The following is a 14,335-nucleotide window of genomic DNA, read 5'->3' as shown; positions in this document are numbered from 1 at the left end:
ATACTAGCGTGTAACGCACCTCCGTTGCTTCGAGTTTTTAACAGAATATAAAAACTGAAGATATTGGAAATAAGATCTGCATCCTTTGGGTGTACTCTGATAGCACCCAATTCCATGAATCGTAATTTCAAATTTTGTAAAAAAAAGTTTTATTCAAGCTTTTTTTAATTAAATTTTGAAAAATCATAAAATTCTGTGGAGTTTTTAAAAATATTTCACACAGAGGCGAAGTTGCACTTCGCATACACAAACAAAAATATGACCGATAACGCTGCTGGGAAAAACTGAATGAGTAAAATTTTGATTCTACACAAAGTTTCTTAAGTGACGCACGCCAATTATGACGCATTAGCAGTACAAGTCAAATTGAAAAAAAATTACCAACTAACTTGCCTCAATTTATAGAGCAGTCAAGGGAAAAGTAATAATATGAAAAAATCAAATGTAATAAAAATGAAAAAAAAAAAATTATTTGAGATTTTTTGTGAAAATCATTACCCGACACGCCACATAAAAATCAAAATGATGAGTTTTGCACCTAGTAACAAATCAATTATGGCAAAAAAGCTTCATTCAACCCATTTGGAACGATTTCTAAGACGGATTAAATTTCCGCTCACGCGTTAGTAGCGCGGAGTATATCGCGCGTTAATTGTCCGAAATTGGCCAAAATGGCATTCATTAAACTCCCATAACTTTACAAAAAATGATCACAGGTTAAATATACTTAAAAATTTAAGCCCAAGACAACAATACTATTCGAAAAATAATAAAATATTCCGTCAAAAATAGCTAGTTAAAAGTCAAAATTTGTCTGAAAAAAAAAAACAACCCCGAGCACAAATATTCCGTTACCTTCGTTACGAAAGTTGGAACAATAATAGACACTGTTAATATCTTTAGCATTGGCTGTACTTAAAAGCTGGTTATTGACCAAAATGAACACTTTCAAAATGAACACCATTTATCGCAACAATATTTGCGTCGCAACAATATTTGCGACTTAGGTTGGTAAAAAAAGATAATTCATATTATAGCACAAGCTTTGCTTGCGTAAATAGAGGCGAAGTTGCACTTCGCATACACACGCAAAAACATGACCGATAACGCTACGGGGAAAAACTGAAAGAGTAAAACGTTGAGTCTACACAAAATTTCTTAAGTGACGCACGCCAATTATGACGCATTAGCATAACCAGTCAATTTGAAAAAAAACCAACTAACAAGTCCCAATTTATAGAGCAGTCTCTGGAGCAGTAATAACAGGAAAAAATTAAATGTAATAAAAAAAAGAAATTCTTTTTTATATGAGACTTTTTGTGAAAATCATCCCCTCACGCCATATAAAAAACAAAAAGATAAATTTCGCTCCTGATAACAAATAAATTATGGCAAATAAGTTTCATTCAACTAATTTGGAACGATTTCTAAGACGGATTAAATCTGGGCTTTTGCGTTAATAGCGCGGAATATCTCGCGCGTTAATTGTCCGAAATTGGCACACTTCGAACCGCAAAAACTTTACAAAAAATGATCACAGGTAAATTATCTGTTTCAAGTTTAAGCCCAAGAAAACAATACATTTTGAAAGATTTTAAAAAAACTCCGTCAAAAATGGCTAGTTAAAAAGTCGAAATTTGCCTGAAGAAAAAAAAAACCCACCCCGAGCACAAATATTCCGTTACTCTTTACGAAAGCTGGAACAAAAATAGTCTGTGTTAATACCCTTAGTATTGGCTGTACCTAACAGCTGGTTTTTGATCAAAATGAACACACTTTATAGCGACAAAATTTGCGTCGAAACAATATTTGCGACTTAGGTTGGAAAAAAAAAGAAAATTCATACTATAAGAAAATTCATAATGCTTTGCTTGTTTAAAATGACATCAAAAAACGTCGCATCAAGGAAACTAAAAGCAATGAGCAGTCCCATTGGAAAGTAAAATTTGCAAATCTTGAGAGTACTCTCGCAGTGCCAAACACTACAACGCTGGGAAATTCAATTTTTGAGATACTTCAAACTTAAGCTTTCTAAGAACTTTTTTGAAAAAAAAAAAACATAAGAAACGTCATATCTCATTTAGAAAAAGATTTCAGCAGTCATTTTTAGAGGCAGGATTAGCAGCTCCAGAGAGTACTTTGACAGCCCCAACTACTGGATTAGGAGCTTCAAAAATTGAAAAAAAAAACTAGTTTTCTGAAATTTTTGAAAAAATCACATAAAACGTCACATCCCGGAAACTATAAGAATTTGTTCCGTCATAATTGGAGGTAAAATTAGTAACTCCTGAAAGTGCAATGGAAGAGCCTCAATGTAGAGATGTGAAATTCAGACTTTGTAAAACTATTTATAACTAAGTTCTTTGAACATTTTTGAGAAAAAAAGATATAACAAACGTCACATCTCGGAAACTAAGAGCACTTGAGCAGTCGCATTTGGACGCAAAATTTGCAACTTGTAGTTCGTGATTGCACCTTTGCAGTCCAAAACTTCAAGATTGAAAATTTCAAATTTTTGAATTTTTCAAACCTAAGTTTTCTGAAAAATTATAGAAATCATAAAACACGTCATATCTCGAAAACTACAAGGATTTGAGCAGTCATAGTTGGAGACAAGATTCGCAACCCCTGAAGCCCTGAGAGTATTCTGACAGCCCCGACTACAAAAACGGGTATTTCGAGAGTTGAAGACAAAAAGTAAAATTTGTTTCCTAAAACTTTTTTTTGATTTTTTTGAAAAAAATCTTAAGAAATGCCATATCTCGAAAACTACAAGGATTTGGGAAAAGAGATTTGGGGCGAGATTTGCAATCGCTGAGGGTACACTGGCAGCACCCAACTACAGTGTTGAGAATATCAAACTTTGAGAATTTGTTCAAGTGCATGGTTTTTCGAAAATTGCCTTATCTCGTAAACTGAAAGGATTTTGTTATTTGTATATGGAGGCCAAATTCATAACCCCTAGGGAATCCTTATAGCATCCTACCATATGGTTGCTAATGTCAAAATTGATGAATTAATCCTTGACATCAAACTGGAAAATCGAAAAAATTCTTAACCATTGCAATGTACGATATACCTTAAACGTGAAAAAATTCTTTCGTTGAACATGCAAAAACAATACTTTGAAAAAGTATACACATGGCGAGATAGTGAAGCCCGCATTTAACTATATAATAGATACTGTTAGAAGCCTTCAATTGTCAAATATTGCCGATTAAAGGCTTCTCACAATCTATCATTCAAAGCGACCACAGCAGTTGGATATTCAAATTTTTGCACTACTTGCTCACTTTACTCGCTGTTGGGCTATAAACATAATTTGAAACTGTTTTCTCGACACTGGCAAAAGTTTAGGCAATTTTCAAAAATCAAGGTAAACGAGCGCACAGGGCTTATAATCTTTCTTAGCACTCGACCACATATGACGTTCATGTTTTGATACCTGATTTCAAGAGCAAAAGCAGTAAGCAAAAACCATAACGAGCCAAAACAAAAATTTTTCCATCCTAAAATTGTGATATAATTTTGAATAATTTTAGCCCTGATAATTTCGAAAACTATCAAATTGTTTAAGTTAGTTTCTGAGCTGAACGTAAGAAAAGGCATAGCTTTGGAATCAGCATTGGATTCTACTTTTTCTTCCGACCACTGTCGAAGTGAAGGGAAAGAATTATAGCATAGAATGTTTTTTCCTGCGCATTTTGACGCCCTCAAAGAAGTAAGGTATAATTCATAATAAACAATTCAACGTTATGGCAAGAAATTTTGGTCTGCATTTGTTAATTTATAGATCAATTTTCAGACGAAATTGATGACGCTGAAAATGAGACAAGTTAACTCAATTCTTTACAGTACTTGAGAAGTTTCTTAATCTCAGTCTAACAGTTTTTAGTTAACTCAGTCTCTTTTTCTTAAAAACAGGTAGAAACAAAAGAAATTTTATATTTTGATTTTTTTTTTCACTAAGCTCAGTGGTCAGAGCATTTGATGCTACCTTCACAGCAACCGGATATCTTCGTTACAAAAAATGCCAACAACTTTTAAAACCACTTTGTATATTTCAATTTTATAGATGTTCGCGAATTCGCGGGCAGGTTTTTTTTTTAGAAGACTACCCTTTTCAAATCAATTAGCTATTCAAAACGCTTGACATTCGACACGATTGGTATCAACGAACGCTTGAAGTAGCGACCGTTTTAATAGGTGGAATCCCGTATGCGCGAAGGACCGAATGCGCGAAAATACAATCAGCCAATCAGATTTCAGTAATCTATAATTTGCAAAGAAAGTAAACGTTTCCAGGGACTAAAATATTGATATTGGCCGAATATAAAAACAGCAGAAATATGCAAAATTTTCAAATTGTCACTGACCGCCGCCGAATTGGAACAAATTTCATATGTCAAGGGTTTCGTTATAAAAGAAGCGAAATATTGCTTCATTTAATTGAATGGCAATTGAATCTTTTCAAAATTTGACTTTCGGCTAATTTTATTTTCGGTCAATCGCTCCTAAGTTTTTTCGCGCATTCGGTCCTTCGCGCATGAGAATAGCCCCCGTTTTAGTATTCTGTTCTTATATTCGACGCTTAAATCAGCCGCTAATTGAGACTACTGTTTTTGAAGTTCATAGTTCTCTTGACAGGTGACGTCCCATTTGTACCAACGGTCATTTGTACCAAAATGAAAAATCGGTCCCATTTGTACCAAAATTATTCAACTCGATTTCTGATTGGTCGAATTGTGAGCCAACGAATTATTACATTAATTTTCTACTGTTCAAACAAAGAAAACTAAACAGCAGAATAGTGACCGACGCAGTCGCGCCAACGTGTTGCGAGCTTGCCAACAGAGGGTAGGACTCTATACAAAAATTAGAGCCGGTTATCGCCGCGAAGCGGCGACGCGCGCCCACCGGCGACCTTAAGCCAAAGGCTTAAAGTAGTCGGCTTAATAGTCTTAGGCCAATTGAATATTTTTGGTACTACCGCGATTGATTTTTTATTTCGGTACCAATGGGACTGATTTATCATTTTGGTACTTTTGAATACCCACCCTCTTGACAAACCGTGAGATAATTGCTTAACCAGGAAAGCTTTACCCAGTACTAAGCGTCTTTTTACGCCTGTCTATTAATGCGTCGGTTGATTTACGTTGGTCTGCAATCTTTTAGCATAAAAAGTAAAAAATGAGTCTTTTAGCAGACCAAAGTAATGAAGTAATGGATGATTGGTTGCCAGACACCCAAAAAGACATTCAGTCTTGGACCAATCTTCCCCAATTAAGACAATTATCTCACGATTTGTAAACAAAACTATCAACTTTAAAAACAAAACAGGGGGCTATCGAACACAAATTTAGCCGAAAGTCAATTTTTAAAAAGAAGTAATTGCCATTTAATTGAAATGAAGTAAATGAAGCAATATCTTTCATTACGAAACCCTTGAAATATAAAATTTGTCCCAATTTCGCGGCGGTCAATGACAATTTGAAAATTTTGCATATTTCTGCCGTTTTTAAATTCGACCAATATCAATACTCCAGTCCCTGGAAATGTTTACTTTCTTTCCAAATTTTAGATTGCTGAAATCTGATTGGCTGATTTGTATCTTCGCGCATGAGGGCTTCCACCACAAAACAGTCTAAATTAGCGGCAAAACAAAGATTTACGCGCACAAAAACACTCGTGTTGTATTGAAGCCCAGCGGAACAAGCGGTCGCTAATCATCAATGCTGCGTTTGAAGTTAGCTGTCTGACTTCATAATTGTTCTGAGTCTGCGAACAGATTGGTCTGCTAAAAATCCGGTCTGCTGAAATGCCTTGCACAATTAAAATGTAAAGAAATGTTGTTTGAAGATTCTCCATTTCACGTTTTGCTTACTCATATTTGCAATTTTGAACAATAAGCTTTTAAGCCAAATTTCTAATTCTCCCCTTATAACTCCCCTTAAAAATCAAGTGAGTGTCGGAACTAATTGAAATTTTATGCTAGTTTATTTTTCGTCTGAAAGCGCAACCCCTTAAAGCAATTAACACAAGCTAAAAGGCACTCATGGTAATCACTACATCCCCTGCGAAAAACTCGGCCATTGAATGACGCATAATTGACAGGTGTAAAAAGACTCTTAGTCTTGGGTCGAGCTTCCCTAATTGAGGGAGTTATCGCACAGTTTGTCAACAACTTGATCAACTTCAATAAATGATTAGTCGAAATAAGAAACAACATGAAATTGAGACGACAAATGGGCGTTAAGAATTTAAGCAGTTTCTACTTCTCAGAAACACAGCTGAAAAAAGGTGTGTAGCGTCGTCTTAAAAATCCCATCAAAAATGGCTCTTGTCTTAAAAGCTATTGCCTTACCTGCCGAACACCGCTCCGATTGAAAGCGCAAAGAAGTAAACAGTTGCTACTTGCCAATGCTGAGTTATACATTAGCGTTCTGACTTCCTAATGGCACCCGTAAACTCGAGAAATAGTCTAGCTAATAAAGAATAACTAAAACATATGCTAGTAACTAATTTGATCAAAATGAGCAATGAATCACCCACAGCCAGCACTTATTCTTGCACAAACTCGTTTATGCAATTAGATAAAAACTAATACTTAGGGTTAGGTCAAAACAGCGCAAAATAACAATAAATTTACGTAATGAGAAATCTTTCGTAAATCATCTTGAATTATTATCTACTATTAAGTTTCGAGTTTCATCACAAATTTTCATGACATCCAGTTGGTTAAGAGGGTGGAGGAGGTGGCATGGGTAAGTCTGACAACAGTGATTTAAACTTTTTATGTGCTGGTTGATATGATTCTACACAGATACTTTCTTTGTACTGTGTGTCAATATTAGATACGGAATGAGAATCAGTTGGCATCCGAAGCCGCTGATCATCTAAAGATTCGGTGGACTGGTCTAAATGAGAGGAGAGGTGTGCTCCGTTGAGTTTTATTTTGAGTTTAAGACTACCAGAAGGCGCTGCGTCGGGTGTCTCATCGTCTTCTCTGTCCTCGCGTCGACTTTTCGCTTTCTTTTTGTGTTTTTTGTGATGTTTGTGCGACTGATATTGCTCACCGTTTTCTTCTTCATCTTCTAGCTCTCCTCGGTCCCTTTTCTTATTTTTCTTTTCTGACTTCTCTCGATGCGCTTTCTTGGCTTTTTTACTTGATTTCCTTGCAGCGGCTTCATCCTCGCCGCTACTTATTTCTGTTCGCTTGCTTTCTAGAAGCGATCCGAGACTTCCAGGTAATTTTATAGGCGCAACCGCTGGTTCGTTCAAGACAGGTAGAGATGGCCTTGTAGTGCTATTAACCTCTGGACGCAGAACTTCCAAAACACAGGAGTTAGAAGAAAGAGACAATGCATTTTCAGTTGAGATAGGTGGCGGAGGTGGTGTTTCAATCTCTTCTGCTTTCGGACTCAACCGCAACTTTATTTTTAAATTCGAATAAGTTTCCTGGCTTTCTTCTGAAGATTTCCCGCCATTGCTTTCATCTCTCAAACTTTTGCGCTCGCTTTTGGGCTTATCTTTCTTATCGTGCTTGCTACTTTTGGTTTTCTTTTTCTTGTCTTTATCTTTATGACTTTTGCTCTTTTTCGAAAACTTCCCAGATTCACTGTTTATGATAGAATATATTCCGCTGTTTGTTGAAGACGTTGCGACAACACTTGTTGCACATTTCAGTAAATTATTGATCTCTTGGGAGCTGTTCACTACATTTAAAACAGGTTCACGATCTGGTTCAACTTTAACAGCCGGTTCTAATAAAGAAGCATTCACTTCTGCTGTGATGGTTAAGTTTCCATCAGTTTCTTGTGAAATAGGTTGTACTTTAGATCCGGTAATTAACAATGCAATCGATTCGGCTCCCGGACTTATCGAATCTGAACTCGAGTTTTTCTCATCCCGAACAGGAGTTTCAATGCTTAGCTTAGATGATTCAATCTTCAAGGCCGAAGCCTTCAGGAGATTTGTTATGGCGTCCGTGCCTGGACTCATCGTCTCGTCTAGGATACAGCTTTTCTTCTTCGGAGTATCAACTTGCTTCGACGCCTTTTCATCGAGTGGTAGATCGAGCGTTTCAGCTTTGACACATGGCGAGGTATTTGCTGTCTCTGATAATTTTTTCTGGGATGTAATGCGCTCCTTGTACTGACTAAGCGAGAGCTGTTTTCTTTTGCTTTCTGTTGAACCCGCTGCTTCGCCAGATGGTTCTGTTTTGCACAATTTCACTTCGGAAGAAGAGTCTACCATGTCGTTTACAACCTCCTGAGTCGCAGACGCATGAACTTCGTTAGCGGTCTCTGCTTTAGGAGTGCCAATTTCGGGGCCTACTGATTGAGCTGCATTTGATGCGGTCTTCAGTCCTAGTTTCAAATTAGGTGATGCCAACTTTTTAAGGCCGGACGGTGTTTGAGACTGCGTTTCTTTCTGATTTCCCGAAACAGCGCAAGAGGATTTTCCAGGTAAACATTTTCGTTTGAGATGCTCTTTCATTTTTGCTGGACTCTGGTCAATAATGGTAACTAGCTCATCTGTCAACTCATCCAACTTTTGTTGCGTAAAACCACTTGGAGCAAAGTATTGCCACCAATCTTTCTTTTCATTGGACTTGGGGATTAACCAGTGGCCCCATTTACAAGCTAGATTTATGCAAACACATGCTATCACAACGGGCGTATACTGCAAACAAAATGTTGTCAGATGTAGTGTATTTGTTGCCAGAAGATACGAAGTTTGAGCCAGATCTTTACTGGCTTTAATCTTCTCCGTTATTTTAATAACAGAGGAATGTGGGTGTTCAACTCGGACGTCAAATCCAAGGGTTTCCACTAATAACTGTTCATGGAGTATAAACTCTTGGACTAGCTTTCGTTGTTCTTCTCCTTTTGCTACTTTCTCTGGCATCTTCCGCCATTTGCAGTACATAAGAACGACGTGCTCTAACTTTCGCGGTTGTTCTTCAACCTTACATGCCAAAAAAACGCAGCATGCGGCTACAAGAAAGCGATCGAACTGATCGAAGGAATGAAATACAAAAAAACGATGCATATACACTATGGCAGTGTTTATAGCCAGCGGCTGTATAGCAAGGGATTTGCTCATATCTTGTATCATGTTCGCTGCCTGCTGCCGATACTGTCTATCGGACAAATCAGCGTAGCTTTTATTCACTGAAGGAAATTCAGCTAATCTCTCAGAATTGAAAATCCACCGAGATGGATTATCATATCTTGATATTTGGTTTGAAGAAGTTAACGGCCGAATTGAAGTTGGCTTGGAAAATCCATTAAATTTTGAAGCCTGGTCAGCCGATACCTTTTCCGTCGTGATGTTCGTGCTCATTCCAAAATAAACTTAAATGAAACTAGCGTGAAATGAAACTCGCTTACATAAATCATATGAAGAAAACTACGAAAAATAAAACAGAACTATTTCAAAAACTGCAACATATTCCCTATTTTCAAACGCATCCACGAATAATCGTTTATCAATTACACTTCAAAATCGAGATCTAAGTTTTTTGAACTTTATAGAAGCCATATAAAAAGTCATAGCTCGGAAAATGAAAGAATTTCAGCAGGCATATATGGAGGCAAGATTTGCCACCCCTGGAGTACACTGACAGCACTCAACTAAAGGGTTGGAAAATGCATATTTTTAAAATCCAAGTTATCTGAAAATGTTTGAAACAATCATTAAAAACAACATCTCTCGGAAACTTATAGCATTTGAGCAATTATAATGGGAAGCAAGATTTGACTCCCCCGAAAAAGCAAAAAAAGGGCACAATCGGATACTAAAAGCACTTGCGCAGACATTTGGAGTCAAGATTTCCAACTCCTGAGAGTACGAAGCCAGCACCAAATTACAGGGTTAAAAATTTCAGATTATTAAAAAAAACTGTCCAAGTTGTAAGCTAGAAGCATTTGAGCGGTCGCAAATGGACGCAAAATTTGCAACCCCTGCGTAACCTAGCAACACTGAAATACACTGAGGAATAAAAACTAAGCATAGTTTTTGCAGCATCGTAAATTTCTGCAGCATCGTAATATACGCTATCGCTTAAACACGAAAAAAAAAATCGTTGAACTTGCAAAAATATTACGATGGAAAAGCTTAAACATGGCAAAAGATGACGCCCGAATTTGAAAACATAAAAAACAGATCCATTAATTAACATAACGATTGTCGCAACTCGAAAACTAAAAGGATTTGAGTATTCGAATTTCGCCACATTCGCAAATTTGTTTTATTATAAATTTATTTGCTGAGAGCCATATGAGTTTACGTGCTCCTGGCCTGCAAAAAAAAGATGACAGCAATTTTGCTACCATTATTACTCCTTAGATCGGTATATTTCAAGTGTAATGATTCATGATATGTGCAAGTTGATGGTTTAGCAATGGGCGCGTCCCTCGCTGTAATTCTGGCAAACTTGTGGCTGAAAGAGTACGAGTTTGCTCAAGGACAAGAAATACCGGTGGGAACGGAGATACAGCAAATTAATGACAAAAACGGTTTGTGCCCATGTTGCAGCAGGAAGGTCACATATAGATCAAAGGGAGTTGAATGCGAGAGTTGCCGAAACTGGTATCATCTAAAATGCGGAAAAACATCCAATGACGTATACGAATCAATAACCGAGATGGTACTGTGATAAGTGCTGCCGCGCTAAGAACAAGGAGAAGGATACTTCCCAGGTGAAATTTTTCCTCAGGTTTGTTGATGACATTGTTAGAACAGTCAGAGGGGAGCCGAGTTGTCTTCTCGATGCCGCCAATTCTCTTCATCCAAATCTGCAGTTCACTCTAGAGGAAACTAATTCGGAGGGGAATTTGCCGTTTCTGGATATGAACATAAATGTATCGCAGGGTAGGGGTGTAACTTGCCGTTGGTATCAAAAACCAACAGATAATGGGTCTATACTGAACTATAGATGCTGCGCCCCAACTCAGTATAAGCGTAGTGTTATCCAAGGCACTGTACACAGGGTATTTAGGAGTACATCTAGCTGGGAGCAATTTGATAAGGCTATGGAAACTAATAGGGCGCAATGGCCGACAAATCAGTACCCTGAATATTGGTCCGCAAAGGTGACGGCAGACGCCCTGGGCAAAGCCATCGGGGGTAAGGGCAAGCCCCTGAATAGCTAAAGGTGTTTGTCAACTCAATCGCCAACGGATGTGAAGCCCCCAATGCTCATGGTGCAATAAAGAGGTAAGCAAAGCCAATATTTTGCTAACAGGTTATGAAAATTAACTAAAGTTAAGTGGTTTTCACCACAAGAAAATTAGAATCATGCTTACCATCACTGAAGTCAGCATTTTCTAATGACCTCAAGTCAAGAGTGGTTTATAAACTGTCATGTAGTGGATACACTTCCATCTATGTCCGACAAACTGTTCGTCATTTGATCAATAGAATTGAGGAACATAAAAAAGCAGACTCACCGGTAGGCCTCCACCTTCAGCAATGCCAACTTGAGTAATATACGCTATCGCTTAAACACGAAAAAAAAAATTGTTGAACTTGCAAAAATATTACGATGGAAAAGCTTAAACATGGCAAAAGATGACGCCCGAATTTGAAAACATAAAAAACAGATCCATTAATTAACATAACGATTGTCGCAACTCGAAAACTAAAAGGATTTGAGTATTCGAATTTCGCCACATTCGCAAATTTGTTTTATTATAAATTTATTTGCTGAGAGCCATATGAGTTTACGTGCTCCTGGCCTGCAAAAAAAAGATGACAGCAATTTTGCTACCATTATTACTCCTTAGATCGGTATATTTCAAGTGTAATGATTCATGATATGTGCAAGTTGATGGTTTAGCAATGGGCGCGTCCCTCGCTGTAATTCTGGCAAACTTGTGGCTGAAAGAGTACGAGTTTGCTCAAGGACAAGAAATACCGGTGGGAACGGAGATACAGCAAATTAATGACAAAAACGGTTTGTGCCCATGTTGCAGCAGGAAGGTCACATATAGATCAAAGGGAGTTGAATGCGAGAGTTGCCGAAACTGGTATCATCTAAAATGCGGAAAAACATCCAATGACGTATACGAATCAATAACCGAGATGGTACTGTGATAAGTGCTGCCGCGCTAAGAACAAGGAGAAGGATAAAAAAGCAGACTCACCGGTAGGCCTCCACCTTCAGCAATGCCAACTTGAGGGAAAAAGCGCAGATCTTAGTTGAGAAATTATAGATAGGTCAAACAACCAAACAAAATTGTTAACACTAGAGGCAAAACATATCAGGAATAAGAAACCGTGCTTGAACACGCGCGATGAGTTTAAGAGCAAGGAGTTAACACTAAAAATTTAGTCCCAAAATATTTTTGGCTTTTTATTTAAAACGTACATGTCTAAATCGAAATTATGACTCAGAAACTTCCAGACAAATTAATTTAAAACTGTTTGATTATTTTTAGAGGTTAAAAGTATTTTAATCTTAATAGTAATTTAGAGGTCAACTGTGATTTGCCCATTTTTTAACATGATGGTTTAGAACCAAAATGTATATGGATTATTGTAAATAAGGTTTGTAAATTGATGTATTATTGTCATATAGTTCAGTTTAATGTAAAAATCCTGACGATGAAATAGTTGCGAAAACGTTTGAAATTTACTTTTAGCAAAAAAATCTTTACTTTTCAATTACTTTGATAGCATTTTCCTGAGAATCAAATTTCCGAGCAAACTTCGATAACGAAACCATTCCAGATTTTGTACTGTTTCGTGTGCCTGATAGTTTTTCTTCGGATCAAGTAGTTCTTGTTGATCTTTTTTGTTGTTGTATTCTTGTAAACCCGATATCTTTTTCAGTGTGTATGTTTGCAGTACTGTAGCATATCCGCTGGTGCGTTTTAAATCAGTCTTGTATCTTTATTCGTTTTAACATTGGCATCCGTTTTAACATTCGTATCCTCGATGTTTGGCTTCAAAAACCCAGCGGCAGTGCACCATCCTATGAAGAGTGGAAAACAGAAATTTCCATGTGGCAGACTTTGACAGATCTGCAGGCGTCTTAGAGAGCATTAGCTGTTGCTCTTACACTGACTGGTTCAGCTTGAGAAGCTCTTATGTCAAGTGATGTAACCCGTTACAATACATGATGGAGTGAAGATCTAGACAAATTATTCGAAAAAGACTCCGATGATTTGGCTGATTCTGCTTATTCGATTTCAATAAGAACACTCGTCAAGAAAACACTGGTATGATGCAGTATGTTATCGGTTTTGAGCAGAAGTATGATACCGCGAAAAAGTATAATATCGAGTTACCAGATGCAGTTCTTGTGTTTAAACTCCTGGACAATGCTTTACTTGATGAAACTAGAAAAAAAATGGCTCTCACAGCTTGCAAAGATCAAAAGTTTTTATCATGGAGAGACTTTATAATCAAGTCGTGACCGATCTGTCTTGTGTGAAAGAAGAAGTTATGTTTGCCGGAAGTTGCACATCAGGTTATCGTGGCCGCGGTTTCAAACCTCCATTTAGAAAAAAAAGGTCAATTAAAATGGGCCCTTCCGTCATGCGACGGTACGTGCAGAGGTTGAATAGGGCCGTGCCAACGCTATATAAATACATCGGCAAAACTTTATGAATAAATCAAGTCGATATTAATGCATCAAGAGAATTGTCAATTAAAATCTACCCTCCTCGATTATAGCACAGATAGAATTGTCTATGTTGGATGTATTTTTAAGATTTTTGCACCCCTTAAGGCAGAGGATTGCATTCTTTAGAAGTGCAAAACTTGTGTTTCCTCTTATGAATTTTATTGTGTCTGAGTATGATTCGTTCTGTTTTTCGCTTAGTCTCTCTGCTAGTTTCTGGATGTTTTTGCAGAGCCAGGTGCTGCTCCTCCGGTACACGCAAAAGTTAATGGAACAGAGCTGCTGTGTTCCACATCCAGAATTCTTTGTTGGTATTTTAATGTTTTGACATTCTCATGATATTTATAGGCGTCAGAAATAGTTTTAGGGCAGGATTTAGCATGGGGGTTGAAAGTTTAGAGGTAACAAGCGAGGACGTTTCCAGCATAAACTGATTGGACGAAATCCCGTTAATAATGGCTATGTTACACAATGCAAAACTTGCGATTCATTTTCCACTATGCAAAAGGTTGTCCACATGGGTCTCAAAGTGATAATTTATCAGAATCTGACACTACCAAGAGTTTTAACAATGAAGAGGGCGAAGGTTTCGACGCACATGAAAGTGTCAACATCTTACTGATGAATGAAGTACCGCTAGAGAAGCAATATGAAGTTTATGTTGCAGAAGCAGATCTTGCAGCAATTATTGACACAGCAAGG

At 37.4% G+C, this 14,335-nt stretch overlaps 2 protein-coding genes across 2 annotated transcripts in view; one reads left to right on the top strand and one right to left on the bottom strand.

Annotated features, from left to right (window-relative positions):
- Positions 1–14,335, top strand: part of LOC134846602 (protein SET-like) — a 339,248-nt gene that overhangs the window by 185,775 nt on the left and 139,138 nt on the right. The window lies entirely within an intron of this gene.
- LOC134846500 (cyclin-T2-like) lies at positions 6,635–10,056 on the bottom strand. The gene has a single exon (XM_063863883.1). It carries the CDS (start codon positions 9,346–9,348, stop codon positions 6,739–6,741), a length of 2,610 nt encoding a protein of 869 aa, XP_063719953.1. The 5' UTR covers positions 9,349–10,056; the 3' UTR covers positions 6,635–6,738.

This window comes from Symsagittifera roscoffensis, chromosome 1 (assembly GCF_963678635.1).
Source record: "Symsagittifera roscoffensis chromosome 1, txSymRosc1.1, whole genome shotgun sequence".
NCBI lineage: Eukaryota > Metazoa > Xenacoelomorpha > Acoela > Convolutidae > Symsagittifera > Symsagittifera roscoffensis.
The sequence above is the reverse complement of the archived record's forward strand: the minus strand, read 5'-3'. Positions and strand labels throughout refer to the sequence as shown.